Source organism: Lissotriton helveticus, chromosome 4_2 (assembly GCF_964261635.1).
Source record: "Lissotriton helveticus chromosome 4_2, aLisHel1.1, whole genome shotgun sequence".
Classification (NCBI taxonomy): domain Eukaryota; kingdom Metazoa; phylum Chordata; class Amphibia; order Caudata; family Salamandridae; genus Lissotriton; species Lissotriton helveticus.
In genome coordinates this window covers 65,203,813-65,225,941 of record NC_136064.1, presented here as the reverse complement: position 1 = coordinate 65,225,941, position 22,129 = coordinate 65,203,813, and the positions used below count along the sequence as shown (strand labels likewise).

The 22,129-nt window shown below is 42.9% G+C and overlaps 1 protein-coding gene across 3 annotated transcripts in view; it reads right to left on the bottom strand.

Annotated features, from left to right (window-relative positions):
• The window catches only part of STARD8 (StAR related lipid transfer domain containing 8), a 635,411-nt gene that overhangs the window by 10,426 nt on the left and 602,856 nt on the right, over positions 1-22,129 (bottom strand). For all 3 annotated transcript variants that reach the window (XM_078640144.1, XM_078640145.1, XM_078640146.1), the window contains 5 exons: positions 19,741-21,026; positions 17,034-17,207; positions 13,191-13,350; positions 6,942-7,140; positions 4,966-5,176 (listed from right to left, as the gene is read on the bottom strand). In XM_078640144.1, coding sequence (XP_078496270.1) covers positions 4,966-5,176; positions 6,942-7,140; positions 13,191-13,350; positions 17,034-17,207; positions 19,741-21,026 — 2,030 coding nt within the window. The remainder of the gene's footprint in view (positions 1-4,965; positions 5,177-6,941; positions 7,141-13,190; positions 13,351-17,033; positions 17,208-19,740; positions 21,027-22,129) is intronic.

Genomic DNA, 22,129 nt, shown 5'->3' with positions numbered 1-22,129 from the left:
AGCCATGTTTGAGCGGAGGATATTTTCGAGGGAGGTGAGATTAGGAGGAACTCAGTCTTCATAGCATTGAGTTTGAGGTGGTTATCGGCCAGCCAGGCTTGGGTGCTTCTGATCGTAGAGTTCAGACTCAGGATGTCTTTGGGGGAATGTAACTTGAGATATATTTGAGTGTCATCGGCGTACATGTGAAAGTGTACATTTGATGTTTGTAGCAGGGTGGTGAGAGGCTCCATAACTAGGTTGAACAAAGTAGGGGATAGGCAGGATCCTTGAGGGACACCTAGCGACACCGGAACTGGTGAAGACATCAGGTTTTTGCTCTTGAATTTTTGGGACCTGTTGTGTAGGAAGGAAGTAAACCAACAAAGCACAGTCCCAGAGAAGCCCATTCTTGTCTTTAGGAGATCGAGTAAGTTCACATGTTTCACTGTGTCAAATGCTGACGAGAGATCAAGAAGGATGAGGAGGCAAGTATCATTTTGATCTAAGATTTGGATGGCATCGTCAATTATGTGAGTCATAGCGGTTTCAGTGCTGTGCCCAGCTCGGAAGCCTGATTGGTGAGGGTTCAGGAGATCAAACTGTTCTATGTGCTTTGTCATTTGTAATTGGACGCATTTTTCTAAGAGTTTGGCGAGAGTGGGAATGTTGGTAATCGGACGGTAGTTGTTTAGATCAGTGGGGTCGGCTGTTGGTTTCTTCAGTAAAGGTGTAACTTGTCCCACTTTGAGGGAGTCCGGGATGGCTCCTTGTAGTAGCGAGCTATTGATAATTTTAGTCCAGAGTGGGAGTAGCAGAGGAATGAAGTCTTTTACGGCGTTAGCAGGGAGAGGGTCAGTGAGGTGATTGGATGGTTTTAGGGTGCTGAGTATTCTCTCAATTTCTTCTTCTGAGTAAGTGTCAAAGGATGACCAGGTCGCATTGTTTTTTAGCTTATAGGGAGTTATGCAGTTGGGTATTGAGTAAAGCCTTGCGTCATTAAGGAGGTCTCTCCTTATATTGTCAGTTTTTTTGTTAAAGAAGGATGAGAAATCTTCACAGGAAGGAGTAGTGCTCATAATGTCGATAGCTGGGGGTTGTTCCTTAGATTGAGATCGGATTAGCTCGAACAGTTTACTTGGACGGTTTTTTGCTTGGTCTAGCTGGAGTCTGAAGAACTCTGACTTTGAGCGTTTTATTTTCCTGAAATATGCATTTCTCTTTTTCCTCAGAGTTTTAAGATGCAGTGCCGAGGGGACTGATCTCCAGGTGCGCTCTGCCATTCGCATAGCCCGTCTCTCTTCATTGAGACTCCCGTTGTACCAGGGGTTGGATATCTTAGTGGATACTCTTTTCAGTTGCATTGGAGCGGCCTCATTGATTATTGAGGCCATGGAGTTGAGATAGTGGTTCGTTAGGTCATGGACGTCAGTAACGTCGGTAGGGGGGAGTAGGAGAGTGCAGCCGTTAGGGGGTAGAGAGTTTGGATTGAGTTTCTTCATGTCTCTTTTCCAAACTTTGGGCATGGCGTATTGCACCGGGATGAGTTTTACTTTTTCCTTGATGAGGAATGTGATAATATGGTGGTCTGACCAGTCCCAAGGTTGGATTGAGTCAAGTTGAGTGGTGCCTTCTTTGGAGATGACCAGGTCGAGGATAGAGCCTTTGTCATGTGTTGGAGAGTTGCAAATTTGCGTGAGGTCAGAAGCGATGAGGAAAGTTTTGAGGCTATTAACTACAGCATCACTGCTATCATTCCAGTGGAGATTGTAGTCACCAAGGTAAATTTGTGTGTTTTGCCGTCCAGCGTTGATAGATATTGTGTCCATGAGTTGTTGGGAGAAGAGGAGGTTGTCCCCCGGGGGGTGGTACATGATGTGTAGTGAACATACAGGTTTGTTCTCACTGATGACATCAAGGCATAAGTATTCACAGGAGGTATGAGAAGGGGCGGTGACTTTATTAATAGAGAGGTTGCTCTTGTAAATGCAGGCGATTCCGCCGCCTGTCTTGTTGGGCCTGTCAAGTCTAGTGATGCAGTAGTTGGGGGGGGACTAGGATATCCATGATAGGATTGGAGGATTCAGTTAACCATGTCTCCGTTAGTATGGCCAAGTCAATGTTCCTGGACAAGATGAGGTCAGCGACCTCTGTCGAGTGTTTTTGGGCCGATCTACAGTTGAGAAGTGTGCATTTGAGACTGGGGGTGCACGGGGAGGTGGAGGGGTCTATAGTGAGAGGGACTTTAGTGAGGTTGTCGGGAACAGAGCCTCTGTTGCTATGCGAGGGGTGCCTAATACGGTTGGAGAGAATCGTAGGGATGGACATGTGCGTGGTGGCTAAGCTGTTTTGGGTTGCCGGTGCATATGTGCTGAGTAGGGTGTTTATATCGCTGTCCGAGAGAGTCTTGATTGCGCGCTGGGGGCGGTTGGCGGTATTGCGAGCGGGGATGGAGGTCCAATGTAAGGAGCGATTAGGATGTGGCTTGATGGTGCGTTTAGGCCTGTTGGAGGTATTGCGAGAGGGAATAGAGGTCCCACGTATGGGGTGCCTAGGATGTGGGGAGGAGTTGATGATTCGATGAGATGTGGTGGAGAGGGGTGTATGCTCGGTGAGCGTGAGGAGTGACTCTTTGAGTGTGTGGAGATCTTCTTTCACTTGGAGGAGGGTGGTCATGATTGCGTCCAGCGTGCCGTTAGGTATGGAGTTAGAGTTATTGGAAGGGTAATCAGTAACAGGTGGGGTGAGGCAAAAGCGAGACGTGTGGAAATTGGTCGAAGCGGGGGGGCAATTGTAGTAATGGGGAGTGAGAGTGGGGGGGAGATGTTGAGGGGGGAGTGGGGACCAGGAGTGGAGGGGGAGCTAAGGGTGGGGAGTGAACTGTTGAGGGACGAGTGGAGGCTAGGAGTGACGGGGGTGCATGAGGTGGGAGGGGAAGTGTTGAGTGTTGGGTGTTGGTCTGGAGTGCGTTGAGTGCCACAAAAGGGGGGGGCGTTGTTGGGGGAGGAGTGAAGGCTAGGAGTGGCGGGAGTGCCATCTTCCATCAACACCCCTGATGGGTCTGGCACACTGACTAATCCTCTCTCTGGTAAACCAGTACTTTCCTTTCACCTCCCTTATTATCAGGCTGCGCAGAAAGCGGCAGAAAGTGTCTCCAACATACCCTGCCACAGGCATTTTTCAACTGGACTGAATGTGCACGGATGGAAGTGGAAATATATTGCACCACAAAGGGTGTGTAAAAAGGGTTTGCAAAGTTATCCTAATCGCAAATGGAAGGGGGCATGAAAGGGGTATCCCCCTCTCATCTGTGATTCAAAGAGGAATCTATTAAGGATTTGTGACCACAAATGCAGTTGCAAAGCATTGATCAGAAACAGACACTCCATAGGAGGTGGTATCTATTTGGCAAAGGGGAAGCTTTCTCCATGCAACATCTTCCCCTTTGGAAATCATGAGAGAGTCTTTGGGGGAGCAGGCCTGCTCTTGTTAAGGCCTCTGCAAACAGGAAACTTGTTTTCTAAAAGCAGCAATGTTCCTTTTAACCCGTTCTGTGCTGCCGTCGGCCATTGGCCGACGGCAGCACTACCTGGCTAGTGCTGCCGTCGGCCAATGGCCGACGGAGCCCCACCCACCCTTTAGAACGCCCGCACAGCGGCGGAAAAAGTGCCGCGGTCAAGGCGTTAATGAACGGGGGCTGCTTAAAAAAAAAAATCCTGTGGGATTACAAATGCAGGGTCGGAGGTCTGCTGTCCCTCGCAGGCCTCCATTCGTACATTTGTAGCCAATTAACGAGCCTTCCAACTTAGATGAGAGTAACTGTACCTGTGATTACAACATATACTCACCACTATCTTTTAAAAAAAAATAGCATATGTAATGTATAGGGGAGTGCCAGGTATTTTTCCTGAAGTCCATTTTCTCCCCTTTATTGCTGAGAATGAGATGGTTATGTTTCTAAAGTGGTATGTCCTAATTTCTCAACTTCTCATTCCTGCAGGGTGGGGTTTCTGTAAGAGATAGTAAAGCAGGAGTCCTATCAGAAAGGACAAACCCGGGCACCCTCTAGACTCTTAAGGCAAGATCTTGGCATTTATATGGGCTTAAGTACCATATGTTTATGTTAGGTCTAACAAAGGAGGCAGCTTCTATCGCTTCAAGCAGGAAGTCCTGCCTTTACCAATATTGCGGAAAGTATTCTGTAACATCTCCTTTCAGGGGGTGAAAAAGGAAGACAGGGGAAGGTCAAAGAGCAGTGGGTAGTATATCTAATCCTAAAAAAACATTAAAGGCTTGTTTCTCCTTACAGCAGATAGTGTAGATACTCAACAAGGCCTTTCTTGAGGGTTAAAATCAGTGAAAGATGGCACCTGCGAAGCCATTTTACTTTTAACGCCTTCCATGCTGATGACGGCCCCCGGCCGTCATGCATCACAGTGGCCGTGTGCGGATGACGGCTGGGGGCCGTCATGAACCCGCCCACTGTTTAAAAGTGCCGCACAGACGCCGAATCGCGGCCGCGCCCAAGTTAAGTCATATCATTTTTAACTCAATCAGTCGTCATCATGCAAAGCACTGAGAAGGAGTCTGAATTTCAGATCTGTTTACGGTGTACTTGAAAGTGTATCTTCAGTACTCCAAATAAAGTAGAGCAAATGGTAAAAGTTGTATTGCTGGTGCGAAGCAGAGATATATGACAAGGTGTCTCTTTTGCATATGAATAAAATTAATAACATTGGATTGATGGATCAAGAACGGTGAAGAAATTGTTTCGAAAACCTGTAGAGTTGTCTGGGGCTCTGCAGCTCATATTTAATGCTGCTTGGTGCAAAGCCATGAACTGAAGGTGGAGAAAATCTACAGTCAGAAGGGGAGGGGCTTAGATGGATCCAAGGTTTATCATATTATCTCCAAGTGTCTAAACAATGTGATGAGGCGGTTAAAGATTGCAAGCCCTTGCGGCTTGGAAAGTGAGTGAGGCCTCACCTTGTGGAGGTGGACTCCTTCTTGCAGATGTTGAGATGGAAGATGGAAGGGGAGAGGCAGACCCCCAGATTCCCTGGGGTCATCTGGTTCTCATCCACGGAAGCCACATCGCTGAGGAAGTAGAGCAGGCTCTGCAGCATCTCCCGGTTCTCGTCGGGCATCAGGACGATGGCCGCCTGGACCGCCTTAAGCCTCTGCTCCTTGGGAACAACTATAGGGAGCAAAGAGACATCAGATCAGTGCAGTTCCACACAAAAAAATGCCAGCGCCTCAACAAAAAAACACTGGGGCGTAACAATAATTTGCCACAATAAATGCCTTATTAACATATGTATAGGGCAATGCCACCTACAACAGCTGTCCTTGTACCCCTATATTGCCTTAGAGAGGCTGCAGCACAGAGACACTTACAGAAGGTTTGCCAAAGTGAATAGGTTGCCCGGTGGAAGGATTTCAACAAGGTACACATAGATGAGAACAGGCTCACACTTGGCTCTTGCAAATTTAATTACATCCTATACTTTTTAATATTTGCTATTTCTTTTGCATTTAAAATATAAAGGCACTTGCATCTTGGCCTTTATAGATCTGACCACTGAAAAGATAAAACCATTAACCTCTTAGTATTTCTGGCATTTACTGTTTTGAATTAAAATGCACTTATATATATGTTTTCTATTACTGTTTAACAAAAAGATACAGACAGAAGGTCCCAGTTTTTCATCATTGATGATATAAAATATAAAGGGCCTGATCCAAGTTTAAGTGTTATTTATCACACCTGATCAATAACTATACCACAGGCTACGTTATTTATCGGGTGTGATAAACAACAGCTATTACAACTTGGTAGGGAATAACAAGTGTCCCCTGTTAAATTTTTTGCAGATTTGACCTGCCGACATTAAACAACAGTCAAGGTATTTAATGCATCGGATACCAACTCGTTAATTCCGACCTATGCGTAAACAGGGATTTATGCATGGGCCTGTAATCAGGCCTAGAACCACTTAAAGCCTGGGCGTTCTAAAATTTACCATTTAAAAGATAATGCCACTTATACCCATGCTTTCTAATATTTACTATTTAAAAGGTTACCAAAAAAACAGCCTTTCCATTCCATCACTGACAAATGACAATATAAATCTAGTTTCCATCATTGACAAGATAAAAATAGAGAAGATTTAATTTTTAAAGCCTTTAACAAGATGGACTTTCCATTACTGATGATTTTAAATAAAAAGCCAGTTACATCTTTGCCTTTCCACCACCAATGAAGAAAATATAAAGCCACTACATCTTGGACTTTCTAATATTTACTATTTAAAAAGTAAAGCTTAAATCATTAGTGATGCAAAAGGTGAAAGCCACTTACATCCTGGTCTTTCTAGTCACAGCTTAAAAGTTACTGTAACTAATTACCTAGTCTAGAAGTTTTTTTGTTTTAAATAAAAGGGCACTTATATCCTGGTCCTTTGACCACTAAGGATTAAAAACAAAGCCATTTACATTTTGGCTTTTCATCACTGACAGTATGTAAGATAATTTCAATTACACCCTGGTCTTTCCATCATATACAACATAAAAAATGCTGGCACTGGTTATTTTTTGGTTGTTACATCACTCCTTAAGTGTAAAACGACCTCCCACTCCACATCAGAGCCAGATATGTATTTCTGACATTTTCTGTTTTTATTTTCCATTGTGACCGGTCAAGCCACTTACAAATTGGTATTTTTTACATTGACTAGTTCACAGATAAAGCCACTTAGACCATGGTCTTTCTAGCACTGACATATTCCTGGCCCATTCTTAAACTGACAACTCCTTTTCCCCCTAGACAATAGACAGTGCCTTTCCATGAATAAGTGCTACACCTATGCTGTCTACTCCCTGTCAATTTTACCACTTCCTTCTTGCCCCATCCAATAGCTGACAGTAAAAGTAATTAAGAAGGGGCTGGCAGCAAGGCTTACACTGATAGATCTGTAGGAAGGTGTCTGTCAATTTGCTGGTGAAGATGGGCTCCGGCAGGTCCCGGAAGTACTGCTTTAACATGTCTGCTACATCATAGGCCGACTGTTCCTTGTAGTTGACGTGGTCAGGCGATGCCTCGTTCATCTGTCGCAGGATCTGGATTCGCGATTTCACGCCAGACTTTCGGAAGATGCCCTCCTGCACAGACCAAAACACAGAATCAGCATCACAGACACTAAGCATGACTCAGATCTTACTCTTGATTAGGGAACACCAATTTATTGTTCTTAAACGTGAGGTTAATATGCTGGATTAAAACAGTGGATCAGTGTGGGCACGCAGCACACCTTTAGAGGTAACGCACAGCCTTAAACCAACAGCAGCAAATTAGAAGTTAACCCCAAGACAGTACCAGTGAATCCGAGATATAAGTCAATGACCTTGAGGCAATACCAGTGAATTAAAGATAAAGGTGAAATTGAGGAATCAGAGAGGAAACCTTTAACCCCAAGGCAATGCAAATGATTCATAAGTGAAACCAGTTGCTTGAGGCTAAACTATTGACTGAGAGTTGAAGTCAGCGACTCTGAGGCAAAACTAATGAATCAGAGACTAAAACAGGCAATAAAACTAAATCAGATATTAAACAAATAAACTTGAGGGAAATATAATAAATTAGGCATGAAACCAGTGACCGTAGGAAAAACAAATCAATTAAAGGGGGAACCAGTAATATTGAGGTGAACTCACTGATTCAGTGGTGAAAAAAGTAACCATGGGTGGATGCCAATGAAGCAGAAGTGAAACTACTAGCATTGAAGTGAACTTATTGAATCAGATGTGAAAATTGAAATGTTAAGGCAATACCAATGGACCAGAGGTGGGACATCTGACGAAATCTGTGATCTTGAATTAATATCAACAAAGTAAGAAGTGAAAAGAGTAACTAAACTTCATGTAATGCTGCAGATTCACATGAGAAACTAGTGACCTACAGGAGCAGAACCAGAGACTTGGGCGGGCGAGTACCAGTAATCAAGAAATAAAACAACTCCACATGAAATCAGCCATCTAGAAATTAATCTATAAACGCAAAAGTGAAATGTTCTATGGGTTGGGCCAAACTACATCCAGTAAGTCCTAGATTTCACAAAAGAACTAAAGGCACATTTTTAAACAGCATATAATGCTAATAAGGAATCTATTTAATCCAGTCAAAAGAGACTCTCCCATCACCCAAACTCCCCATTTGATGCTATCACTCCTAAATTTACGTGACTGTGAATCACACAGTATACTTATCGACAATAGTCTCCCACGTCACAAACTTCTATAACCACAACGTGTGAGAAAGCCGGCTTAGTGGCATTGTGTTGGCCGAAGGAAAACGGATTGTTGACAATTAACTAAATGAACTGGTAACTAATAATATCACGCTGAGGATATAACCAGATTAGAACAAAAGACACAATTCCAATACCTTCGGAACGACAAACAAATCAAACCACGGTACAAGGAGCATTTTTCAAGTGACCCAACTTGGAAACAACAAACAATTATCCAGAAAAAAGAGGGATAAGCCAAAACGAAACATTAAGATGGATAAACGGGATGCAAAAAGGAAGGAACAAATTACAACAATGTTTCAAAAAGATAGAAACTATACATCTGCAACCACAAATAAAGAAAAAGACAAAGACAAAGGAAAAAATGACACAAAGGAAAAATTGAGACAATGGGAAAAATTAAACAAAAAAGAGATTAACAAATCATGGGAATTGATAACACTGCAAAAATATCTAGAGGTGGAAAGAGTGCCACGTGGCTTACGTAACTTAACAATGCCCAGTCAACAAGAGGTCACAAACGACTTATTACAGGAGTGGGGAGAACACTCTTTGAACTCATCTTTGGGATTTATAAAAATTCTAGTAAAACATATAGAAATTGCATTAAATAAAATTAAAGCACAATTAAGGAACTTAGAAAAAGAAATAGATGCCCTTAAATTAAATCCTGAAATGACGAAATTCAAAGAGGATCTCAACAAACAAATTGAAAAACATGAGGACACAGTAAGGGAAAGAAAAGAAACCAAATTTATAAGAGATGAAAATGACTACGCACAGGGTCGAATCTTTACATTTGCCCGAAAGTATGACTCATTCAAACAACAAGCTGACAGCTCAAATGTATCCTCGTCAAGTATTTCGTCCTTCACATCATTAGAATTAAGTGATGAAGAAACAATAACAGACCCAACTCAAAAGGCTTTTTTAGGGGATATGCGCCTCGTTCTCATCCAACGCCAATGGGAACAACATCGGGGGCGCAGAGATTCACACGAGGCAGAGGCAGGGGCAGAGGAAGGCCATGGCAGGCCAGAAACCCAAAACCCCAACAAGGCGGAGCAGAAGAAGGAAGTTCTACAAACACAAGAGTGGGTACAGAAACACGAGGGATGAAACAAAAGAAGGGCACATAAATGATGAGCTTCAAATTATTAATCTCTCCAAAAGAACGATAACTCCAGCGGAAACTGCAGTCCTCAAGAAAGGTATTAATTTCTGCCCAACACAAAGAATGAATATGGCCCAAACACGTATTGATATATACCTTTACATCAGAAAGATCAAATTGGCAAAATTCTTTATGGAAAAACCACACAAACCGAGACCTGTCACAACACAAGCGGAAATCAAATCTACTCTTCTAGCCAGGGAGGCGGAGGCATATTTGACATTACTAAACCTAAACGAGGAAGAAAACAGCAATATGACCCTAACAGAAGCAATACCGCAATTAGGAGCAGGTTCAAGTAAAATGAAAGCCAAGTCTAAATTCTACCCACAATTAACACCAGGGAACAAGATTGACATGTTCCAGGAAGCAATTATCCATGACCTTTATAAAATAACTAAAATCAAGGGAAAAGATAATTTAACAACTGAGGAAAGAGAAGCCATTACATCCCTTACTAATGACCCCAGCTTTGAAATCAAAATGGCGGACAAGGGGGGCAACGTAGTTCTGTGGGACAGGAATCTATACACCACAGAAGCCATGGAACAATTAAACAATTCAAAATTTTATGAAAAATTGAACTCAAATCCTACGGATAAAATCAAAAAAGAATTTGACAAAAACCTGACTAAATGGGAAAATAATGGTTTACTTGATTATGATGAGAAGAAATACCTCACTGTCGATTTCCCCAAAATGGCAACCATATACTTCTTGCCCAAAGTTCATAAAAATCCCACGAAACCACCAGGGAGGCCAATTGTGTCAGCCAAAGGGTCTCTATTAGAACCTCTTGCTAACTATATTGACTACTTCTTAAATCCCTATGTACAGAACTTAAAATCTTATCTAAGGGATACGACTGATTTTTTAAGTGTTTTGAATGAACTGACTTGGCAACCTAATCACTTACTGATAACCATGGATGTAATATCCCTCTATACAAACATTGACAATGTTCTAGGCATAAATGCTTGCAAATTCTTTCTCCAGAACCGGAACATCCATTTTACAGATCATAACCTCATGCTCTTGGAAATGGTCGATATATCACTTACGAACAACATCTTCCTATTTGGGGATCAGATCTTCAAACAAAAAAATGGGGCCGCAATGGGCTTTTCCCACAGTCCAAGCTACGCCTGCATCACCATGGGATGGTGGGAGGAAACGGTCGCATGGCATCAAAAAAACATGGAATACACACAACATATAGTGTCATGGAAACGATTCATCGACGACCTGTTTATTGTTTGGAATGATAGTGAAGAGAAATTCCTGGAATACTTTGAAATTTTAAACACAGAAACACCATGTTTGAAATTTACATGCAACATAAGCAAAACTAAAGCCATCTTCTTGGATACTGAGGTATATATTAAAAACAACAACATCGAGACCACTCTTCACCGAAAAGACACGGCAACAAATGCAACTTTGGAAGCAACTAGCTTTCATCAACATTCATTAATTGAAAGCATCCCCTACGGGGAATTCCTACGCTTGAGAAGAATCTGTAGCGAGGAAGAGGAGTGGGAGAAACAAAGTAACAAGACTATCCAAAGATTCACACAAAGAAAATACAACCGGAAAGTGGTCCAAAATTGTTGGAGTAGAGCAAATCAAAAAACCAGGCAGGAATGCCTAGAACAAAAACCCAAATCAGACACTCAGAAAGAAGAACCGATCAGATTAATATTGAACTTCAACCAAGAATCAAGAAAAATCAATCAAATTATAAAAAAGAATTGGAAAATTCTTCAATTGGATCCGATAATCGGCAAGAAAATGGGCAACCATCCCGTAATCACATATAGAAGAGCGAGAAATTTACAGGACCAATTAGTGCACAGTCACTACAAAACACCAGACCCCAAAAAAGCGTGGTTAAAAACAAAAGGCTTCATCAAATGCTATAATTGCAAAGCGTGCGAAATCGCCAAGCCGACAACCCACGTTCTGATGCCAAACAAAAAGATGTGGCAGATCAAGGAGTGCATAACGTGTAATAGCAACTACACGATATATATGATTGAATGCCCTTGCAAACTCCGATACATCGGGAGTACAATATGCGAGCTGAAAAAACGAATCCTTGAACATGCACGTGCGACAACTCACAAGGATAGAAATAATGCAGTGGCAAAACATATGGAAACCCATCATCAAGGGGACTGGAAACAATTACGATTTTGGGGCATTGAATCCATGACTTTATCAGAAAGAGGAGGACACAATGAGAGAACTTTGCGGCAAAAGGAGTCAAGACACATACTCAACTTCAGGACCATGACTCCGTTTGGTCTCAACCAATCGGAGGAACTTTACATACATCTATGAAAATATGAACAGATTAACAAATTTGAACTGAACTAGTCCGATTCCTGATCAAACATCCCGTTTTGCACACATCACTAAATCTTTTTTCACCAAGAACACTTCACCTATGTTAAAGAGAATATAACAAACCGAAAACAACAGAAGCCCACCAGAGGGCAGGACAAAATCATCAAAAATCAAGCAGATTTATAATCATCGAAACCCCAAAAGATTCACCATTAAGTGGCACTGTCAAAACAATTAAACAACACAGTGAATGCCGTGTACACATTGTTTGAGGCACATTGCCCACTGGAGGGCTCAATATACAACGCGCTCTAATATCTGTTTCCAAACTGAAACGGGTACTCCTTGGAAGAATAATTCAGTGATACGTCACACAACTACATTATCCAGAAACCCCTGCACGGGGAAATTCCAAACAGGAGCAACGAGTGAAATGGCTACAAACAAGTGGCACCGGTCTCACACCTATACAATGGAATGGATAAAACTAAGCTGTCCGCCACTAAATAGAACTAGAATAAATGGTGAAACGAAGGGGTTAATTGAAAAAACGACTCACTACCAAATGTTACCAAAACAATGTATAGACTACATGGACCAGAATCCCATGGGTTGGGTCAGTGACTGGAACTACACCCACAAGGGGGAGGTAACATTGGGTCTCAGGAAAGGCGGTTTGTTTCTTAAACTTGTATGTTTGCACTTGACAAACTGACCGTGAACAAGACAGCGGAGGCTGTCGAAACGCGTTGGTTTATGTTTTGTTTTGGCACCCTATGGATACAAATAAATAATCTTTAAGAAGCAACCTCCTTGCTATACTGTGTGGCTTGACTGCGACTCCGTTACCTCCTTCTGTGGAAGGAACCTTGTTCGAATTGACAGCGGTTGGGCTCAACCGCAGGAGCAACGCGGCCACGCTTGGCAGCGCCATTTGAGAAAAAAGCGAGCCACACGGATTACATATATATATATATATATACATATATAGCACCAGGACACCGTACGGTAACAGTGCGCTCTACAAATGTCACAAATAAATAAATACAATAAATGTATATATATCTATATATATCTATATATATATAGATATATATATATAGAGAGAGAGAGAGAGAGAGAGATATATATATAGATATATATATATAGGTGCAATACATCAAACAAGATATGATGTGAACTTTACATAGAATTGTGTCATTTCACATCCACTTAGAAGGTGTGTAACCCACTCAGTGGTCAGGTGTGATGGCCTCGCTATGGATGACTTCCCTTTGAGTAGTGCTGTAATGGATGCAATGTACAGCCACATTCTCGGACACTTTCAAACTTCTGGTTAGAACTCTCACAGCACCAGCTGGCTCCGCCTTGACACCCACCTGGTCGAGACACTGGCTGCGGATGTACCGCATGGCTTGCTGGATGCTCTGCGGAAGAGGTTGCCCGGTCCTCTGCACATTGACGATTGGTGGAACTCCGAACACAGTCTTCCCTGTGTAGTCGGGGACTTTGCTTCGCTTCATGAATTTAGGGACTGTCCTGTATTGGGGGTAGATAAATGGGAATTAAACACTTCATTTCAGACACATTCAAAAGGATAATGAAACAATCTACTCTACTACCTGAGATAGACAATTCTTCTTACCTGAACAACCATCATGTTTTTGTTTAAAATAATAATAAGAGGGTGTTGACCACAGGTACATCAAGAACCATTCTCTAATACATTTACTTAGCCTAGTGAAGTCCCCTATGCCATGCTATCTTTAGATTGATTTTATGACTATGAGTAACAAAGACCTTTGGGCAGTTTATGAAACAGAATTGAAAATTTGAGGTTACCGTTCGCAACAATTTGGTCCTAGGGGTATATTTGACACAAATGTTTTCTTTTTAATTCGCTTTAATACGATTCTGTCTGAGCTGATATTGCTATTAAGGTAAAGTGCATGCCATTGGCAGGTTTCAAATTCTAATCAGAACAGGGCAGAATCGTTCCTGTAATGTTCATAAAATTAGCATCCATTCTACTGCTTACTACTAATGATTTAACTTTTTACTTTATCATTTAACTAGAGCTCCTCTACTAATTTAATTATTAGTTCATGGGAACAATAAGTGGAAATGCAACATATAAGAACAAAAAATAAAAAGGCAGGTGCATATAAAAAACAATTTTATTCGAATGTTTAAAAATTGCATTGGCCCACCGGTTGCACACAGAGAATAAAGAGAGCAAGTACTATCATTGAACAGTAACTAGTATAGCAGTGTGGGCTATGGATGGAAAGATATCCATTTCTCTCTTTTTTTTATCTAACTAGAAAGCCAGTTCTTAATATTCTGAATAATAAACAGCTAAAGTGCACCAAAAGGGCCAGCAGCTGTATTACACTATGACCTGTCCTCAATGCCTCTCCAAGCACTCCTTACTATAAGAATTTCAATATTCCTGACAGTGGGGAAAATTGTCCCAAACATTTAGATGTTTGGAACAATTATTATGCAAAAAAATATTTCACACATTCCCCTGTGCAAAAAAGGTATGTTTATAAATATTCAGCATACATTTCTACACAATAACCGCCTTCATTTTAAAAAGCTATGAACAAATAATGCCACATTTTTAAAAACTCCTTCACTAAGTAAAGATAAATCCAAGTTTAAAAACATCTTTAAATGTGTAAATTTTAATTGACATTTACTTCTCATTTGACATAATAACATTTTTCAACTTTCCAGCAGATAAATGCTTTGTTATAAGAACTAGCAAACAAAGATTTAAGCTTTAATTTTTTTTAACCAATCTCAGCTTTTATAAATACCATAGATACCGGTTTTAATGGTTTAACTATCAATTTTTTTTGAATTTTCAACTATGTCTTCAAAACATGAAGCACTGAGGGTTCCCTATTTTCGCAGTTGAAGCATCTGAATGTAGATAGAGGCTGCAATGCCTCCCTTTACTAGAATCCTCCCTGTCCCCAACCCTCAAGACTTGCAGTACGCATCCAAAAGAGTAAATATTGTAGTTCGACACAGCGTCTGCCTGACTGTGCGTCAATGATCTGTCCATCTAGTTGGTCCACATATGAAGTTGACGTAAGCGGCATTTATTATCCACAATGCTCGGTCATAACTTGTCTAGGATCTCTGCTGAACAGCTCTTAAATGCCTTGAATATTGTTCCATGAACAATAAGAGATTTTCAGAGACTCTATGCTGCGTTTGCCACCGACAACTAAGCACGCTTGTACTTACAGTTTCAATTTATCCAAGTCCCAGTATTCTTTGTTGTGTTCGCTAAAATAAATCTCTGTAACTGGGTCTTTGAATTGTTTATGGACAAAGGGTTCACCTCTTATGCTACCTCTCTGTCCCCCTGTCCTACATTCTCATAGTCAGTATAGCATCACCGATTGTCTATCATCACCGCCATCGGGCTTGCAGTAGTAAACAGAGAATGGTTTTGTGTTTCTATCGCTGAACTAGAAAAGAATTTGTGTGAAACAAATGGGTCGCCTAGCAGATCCAAATCCTCCTACAGTGGCATCCTTTTTCTGAGTTGGTGAACAGAAATCCCTGTTGGGCCAATCAATGGCTCCCATCACTTATGGTTGAAAATGTGTATACCCATAAAACTCCTAGATCAAGGGCAGTTGTTTCTCCTATACTTATATTTCATGGGTTGGTCTGTTCTTTGTGTCAGTGTTAGTTGTTGATGCCACAGTCCATTGCCTATTTCTGGCTCCCAATATACCAGCCTTTCTTTACAGTCCAGAAGTTATATAGCACTGTTTCAAGAGAGTGTCTATTTGGCCAAAGATAAAAGACATTTAAGGTCATATTTATCATGTAGTTGCATCGCTTTTGCACCACACAACAGGATAAAAGCGCAATGCAACTACTATATGTGATTACCAAACCATGCAAGGGCACCTTGCGTTGCCCTGAGTGGCTAGATATATCCAAAGTAACGCAACACACGGCAAATCGCTGCATTGCGTTATTCTGCCCCAGGGAGGCATTCCATGGGTTGTGCGGGGGTATTCTCACACAACACCCATGGATTTTGACACATTGCTAGATTTACCATAAGTGGGAGACCGAGGAATGAGCCAAAACTGCTATGCCTCCCCAGATGAGGCGTAGCGAGAAGAAATATGCTTATTTCTCTTCGTTTTTTTCCTCTATGTGTCCTGTGCTTCCTGTGCCACTCGAATCAAGCTATCCTGGGTGATGAGGGGTGAAACCCCGAAACCGGTCCTAGGATGCTTGTTTCCGGTCCAGGGAGGACCTGGTTTAGCAGTTCAGGCTGGACTGTTCCCATGAGGCACAGGGTCAAGGCTGATTTGCATATGGCCAGGTCTAAACTGGGGTGGCATGGTGAGCAAAAGAATGATGGATTTAACCCAGATCTGTTGGGGTGAATGTTTTGATTTGTTCTGCATTCCGTCCATCAATTGTGTGTCTTTAGCATTCTGCAACACGCATAGCAAGTGGAAAATTCCTCTGGGTATTGCTCTTGAGCAGGAAGGGGCACCTTCCTTCACAAAAACAATCCCGCTTTCAACGTAGGCACCCATGCACCATGATGCAGGGGTGCCTGCGTTGGCACTAGGCAGCACATTTCACAGTATTAGGATAGTATAGTTGTAGTGTGGTTCGCTGTCTTGCTAGACCATTCGGTAAGTGGTGATCAGCAAACAAAGGGTGAGACTAGTGATAGCAACTCAGCCCAGCTTGGGTGGATGACCCGCTTATAGTTTGGGATTTACTCCCTCGTTTCACTATAGACTTTGGAGGCATGGGAAATGCTTTAAGGCGTTTAGTTGCCTTCTGGCACCCTTTGCAAGCCAGCGATTGTTTTATTCTTGTAGGTTTGTTGTCATTTTCTTGTTTTAAAAGGTAGTTAGATTTGTTTTCAATGTCTTTGCACTTGACCTCTGGGAGCAAACAGGAATAGCAGGCATGCTTTGCACCAAGAGCAGTTTCGGGACGAAATAGTTCGGAACCCATGGTTTACCCTATAAATGCAGTGTAGTGAGGTTTATGGGAAAACCCACTAGTAGTGTTGCGTGTACTGCAATTTTATGATTATGGGGAGTTATTCATGTTTTGAAATAGGTATTACCAGTCACTTTCCTCCTCTCAACTACCCCATCATCACTGTGATCACCCCAGCAGTCCCAGCCTTGGTCAGACTTCTATCGGACACTCACCACACCCAGCCGTTCTTGTTTGGGACGGAGTACTTCTCCATGATGGCCGTCAGGCGCAGCAGCGAGAACTTCTGAAGCAGGTTCAGCTGGGCCGCCGACTGGCGGTTGATTTCCAAGGAGGCGGAGTTTAAGCTTGGCCGGTGCGAGTTTTGAAAGCTGTGCCAGCGCCATCCCCTGCCGGAGGAGAAAAAAGACAAAAATAGACATGTTGACAGATAAAAACCATAGTACTTGTAAAGGCAGCCCCATCATGTAGCCAGATAGTATTCACGTTGCTTTCCCTAACAAAGATAATGACAGGTAAAGGTCCCCACCCAAGGATTTTGTCGCTAATCTCCCTGTAACAACTTTTGCAGAAAGGGATTTGCTAAAAAAAAAATAAGGCCTCCTCGAGACAGGTTTAAAGTTGGAGAAAATATTTATTTTCTCCAAACCTTTCCAACTTTGCGTGTGGTGCACCGTACAGCACACATACAGAGCGCAAATGTTGTAAACTTAGTCTAAGCCAACAATTTTATGCCAGAAGGACACCCTTCCAGTATAAAACCTATGCTTGACATCCTGTACACACCCTTGCACTATGGTGTGCATTGGTGCAAGGCAGGCTAACATACACCAGCACTAGAGGACAGAGCAACAACACCATATCTCACTAGCTATGGTGCAGTTGTACAACTTTGGCTACTACACTGCGTGAAATATTAGTTAATCGGTAAATTTGTTTTTCCAGATTAAGCACCCTTAACATATAATATCTACTAGTTTGCATGACGTTACCCTTCATCTTGCAGTCCTCATTGTCTTAAGAAACGTTTCCTATACATTGATTTACACACTTGTATGACTCATTGTGTTTGTATAATATGTTTGTGATGTAAAGCGCTCTGACACTTTACACTGGGATGAGTAGAGCTATGAAATAAATGTGAGAGAGGCTATAATGATATATAAGGGGGCCCATTAGAGGGTGGTAGTAAGGGAGCTGGTGACGAAGAAGGGCACTGATGAGGGGTAGGGAGGCAACAAATATTGTAGCACTGGGCACTGCCAACGATAAAACCGTCCATGTGGACAGGTTATCTACATATTCTTGGTTTTGTTATTGGAGTTATTGGAAGTGCTAAAATTCCATAGCTTGTTAATGATTGCAAATATTTTTTCAGCTATATTGGGGTATTTCATTTTTTCCATTTTTATCCAACTCCTTTTCTAGACATAGATGATGCATTAGCTAAGCGAGCTGTGTGTTACTCTTTCTTGAAATAGCAGGCTTATGTTTATGTTTGTTGTTGGTATATAATTAGAGCGAAACATTCCACAATGACGTCTTTATTCTACATATTAATTAACATGTCAACAATTCTTTCTGTGGCAGCTAGTCCTAAGCTCTTCTGGAGTTAAATTCACGAGCAAAATCACTGGAAAGTGTCTTACTTAGCTCACGTTTCACAATAGTTTTTTTTCATTATTTAATGTGTTCATGTAGATGCATTCATGAATTGGTCATCGTATGTGTCTCTGTGCATTTTGCAATAATGAAGTAAATAAAATTCAATTTTCAGTATGTTCATTTCATGGAATCGGTCACTAAGGTTTAGTTGACCTATACATAATTAGGGGCCTGGGGGGCTACTTAAATTAACAAAATCTCCCTCAATTTTTCATAAGGATGCTTCATATTTGATGACAACCAGTGGCCAAGACAATTAAGTACCAAAGAAAGGAATCAGCCAGTCTGGAGCCTGGAAACTACAAGTAGCATAATTCCTTGGCCAGCACCAGGTGTGACACTGAGGGATCCTAGGTTACTCCCTATTGGTAACCATAACTTAACTACCAAATTATACTTATGGTCCTGTTGTAGAGAGACGTGCAAAAAACATTCTGGATTATACACCCAAGCCACCAGCATTTGAACTGCAATAACTGTGTTTTCTCAAACCCCAGTTCGCAAAGCCCCCTGCAATTTGTGATTTCAGGCTGCTTTTTAGCAAACATTAAAATCGCTTTATGGCAATATTCCACATCATGACTTCTGACCAATACCCATGACATCCATTTAAAATACGTTATGTACGTATATGCTCACAGCACTGCACTAAAGCCGCAGTCTGCAATGATGACTCCAAATCAAACAGCCGCACCACGCAGAGCAATCGTCAGCCATGCACCCCAGCAGGGCAAGTAAATGGCAAAGCACAAGCGTCCTTACAAGTAACTCTCCTCTAAGGCAGACCCTTTAGAGTTCTGGCTGGTCAATCTTCAGTATAATCCATCAACAAGTTAGAAGCAACAGCCACTACCAGCACGAAACACAACCAATCCAGTTTCCACAGACCACTAACACTGCTCAGTGGTAACTTCAGTCCCAGACAGCGCATTGAGAAAGCGCCACACATCCACACAAGTGGTAGAAAAGAGCAATACAAATCGTGGCGTAAAAAACAGCGCAAACACTGAAAATAGACTCTCCATCTCCTGTTGGATGGCAAGCAAAGACAGAATTGGTGTGCACTGGCCCCCTCATACCCATGGGCTCTGGTGTCACTGCACCTACTGCACTAATGAAAGTCACACCCCCGATATAAATGCTTGCAACAAAATTCAACATCACAGACAATGAGACTCCTACAGGGCTGTCCCCAACATCTAGGACTAGTTTAACCGCACAACTTGCAATTGGTACCAACACAACACAGGTACCCACCTCCGCCGTCGCGTCAGGGAAGCTCCAACGCCCGAATCACTCCTCTCCCTTATTTCAAGCTCCTCTGTGTCATTTAGGGAGTTGCCCGTGCTTTCGAAGTCACTGGCGGAGGTGCACAAGTCAGAAATGGACTGTTCTTCGAAGTTCACATGATTGGAGGCGAAGGTGGCCTCTTCTTCAAAGTCCTCTTCGGGGTCCTGGTCTTCACACAGAGCTTTGGACCAGGTCTCCACCTTCTGCTGTACGCTGTGGACGTGCTGGAGAATGGCGTCGAGATGCTCGAAGTCCACGCTCTTACTCACATCAAACGGGTCAGCGGTGGCATCGAAGGAGGTGGGCACATTGTCATAAATACTTGTCCTACTCCCTGAGGAGCTGCACGAGCTGAGCCCTTTCCGGTAGTCGAAGCACTGCGAATCTATACTGCTGCATTCAGAAGCTTCCAACGATTTACTTTCGGAAATCCAAGTGCTCAAGTGCTCCCGGGCCGCCGGGCACATGCTTCCAATGGAGAGAGATCTGGGGAAGGTTCCTGGCTTGTGATCACTAGGGATGTAAATAAGGCTGTTTGGGGGGCAGCTGGGTCGACGACTAGATTCTGCCTGCCACCTGGCTGCCTTACCATAAGCGTCATGTTCGCCCACATGTCCATTACATGCTGTCACAATCCCTGGCTTTATTCTACCCAAGGACCTAGACTTCATCTTTGTGCTGTACTCTGGATAAAGAAAATGCTTATTGCCATTGGGCAATAAAAGTCCTTTCTTGTCATCTTTTTGTGACTGCCATGTAGAGCTATCATGTTTGGTACAGCCCTGGCCTGGTGGTGACGGTGATTCGTCGCTGACTTTTTTAGACTTGTCTTTCTTCTTCCTTCCACTCAACCTTGACATTGACCTGCGCAAGCTAGACTTCTTTAGCTTCGCGTCAGATTCGGGTTGAGGTAAATAGGCAATGGATTGGTCACTTAAGCTTTTCTGGGCTGGCGTGATCGTTGGAAACTCATTGTGGCTCGGCTCGTCCGGCGGGGTGATCACGATGGCCAAGGTGCTGCTCTGAGCGCTGGCCGAGCTGGTGTTGCTGTGCAAGGAGGACGCCTCCAGGTCCAGGCTGAGATCGGTCAGGATGCTGTCTCGACTTGAGGTGTTCTTAATTCTTCGGTTTAAGATCTCGGGGCTGTGGCCAAGGAGGTCAGCGGAGCCCAACCTGGACCACCGCCTGCTGTCCGGCTGGAAGGCCCAGCGGTCACTGATGGCGCACAGGTCCTCATCCCCAGAATCATCATTCTAAAATAGAGAAAAAGAGAAAGACGGGTAAGTGACAGCGCAACAACTGGTGGATCCATGAAGCAAAGCTTGACCTTCAGACCTCTTGTTTCCCCAAGCCTCCTTCCTAGTTGCAAAATACTCGTGTACAAATACAGTTTGTGCAAGGTAGCCGCCATGTTCTTGCGCCTCATTATTACTTGTGCGGTGAATAGTGGAGAATAAGGTGTGAGAATTTGTTTTGACACACTTCTCTCCAGTCGCTACAATGTTATTTGTGCACAGTTACAACACCACTGCAGTACAGTGATCACTATTATGACATAAGAGAAGCACTTAGAGGACATCACAGTAAGCACAGTTCTTTGGACACCCCAACTATCTAGTTGATTGCATGGTACTCTCACATCATAATACCCTGCTAGTGGTATAAGTGCCCCAGAGGTGCTGACGAGCATGTTAACAAAGCACATTAACTTGAACAGATGCTCAGTCAGAACGAAGACCCACATTTCAGCATAAACAAAGACCTGCATTTCAGCATGGACAAAGGCCAGCATTTCAGCATAAACAAAGAACCAGCCACACACATAAGCCTTGAACCCCCAAAACATTTCTAACTTTTATGTACACTTGTCTGCCTTGCACTTGTGAACATTACAACAGGCAAAACGTGCTTTAGGCCCAATGTCAAAGGGCACGATGGATGTACAACTCTAGGTGTGCGCTTCATGGATGCATAAAAGTGTGGCAGGGTTGCACTTAAAAGGGCATTGCGTGATCTGTGTGAATAGTAGTGCGTCCGTGAGCTGCTTACCCATGCACTACCAGTACAGATGCCCAAGTGGAGCATGGACCTACAGCCGACTGCCTGGAGTGGGGAAAATGAGAGGCACAGGCGCAGAACCATGATCGGAGAAGAAACCGTGAGCATATCCTGTGGGGTCTGTTAGGAGTCCTGCCTTACTGCCATCAGTGTCCTTTGACGCAAACCAGCAGTTGAGTTCTCAAGTAGTCCATCCCACAGGTAAACGGAGTGCTAGTGTCAAGCCTTTGAGGAGCAGACATCCAGCCCTGCAGCGCCTGGTCTGGTGCTCAAACTGCAGGTTCAGGAAGCATGACTT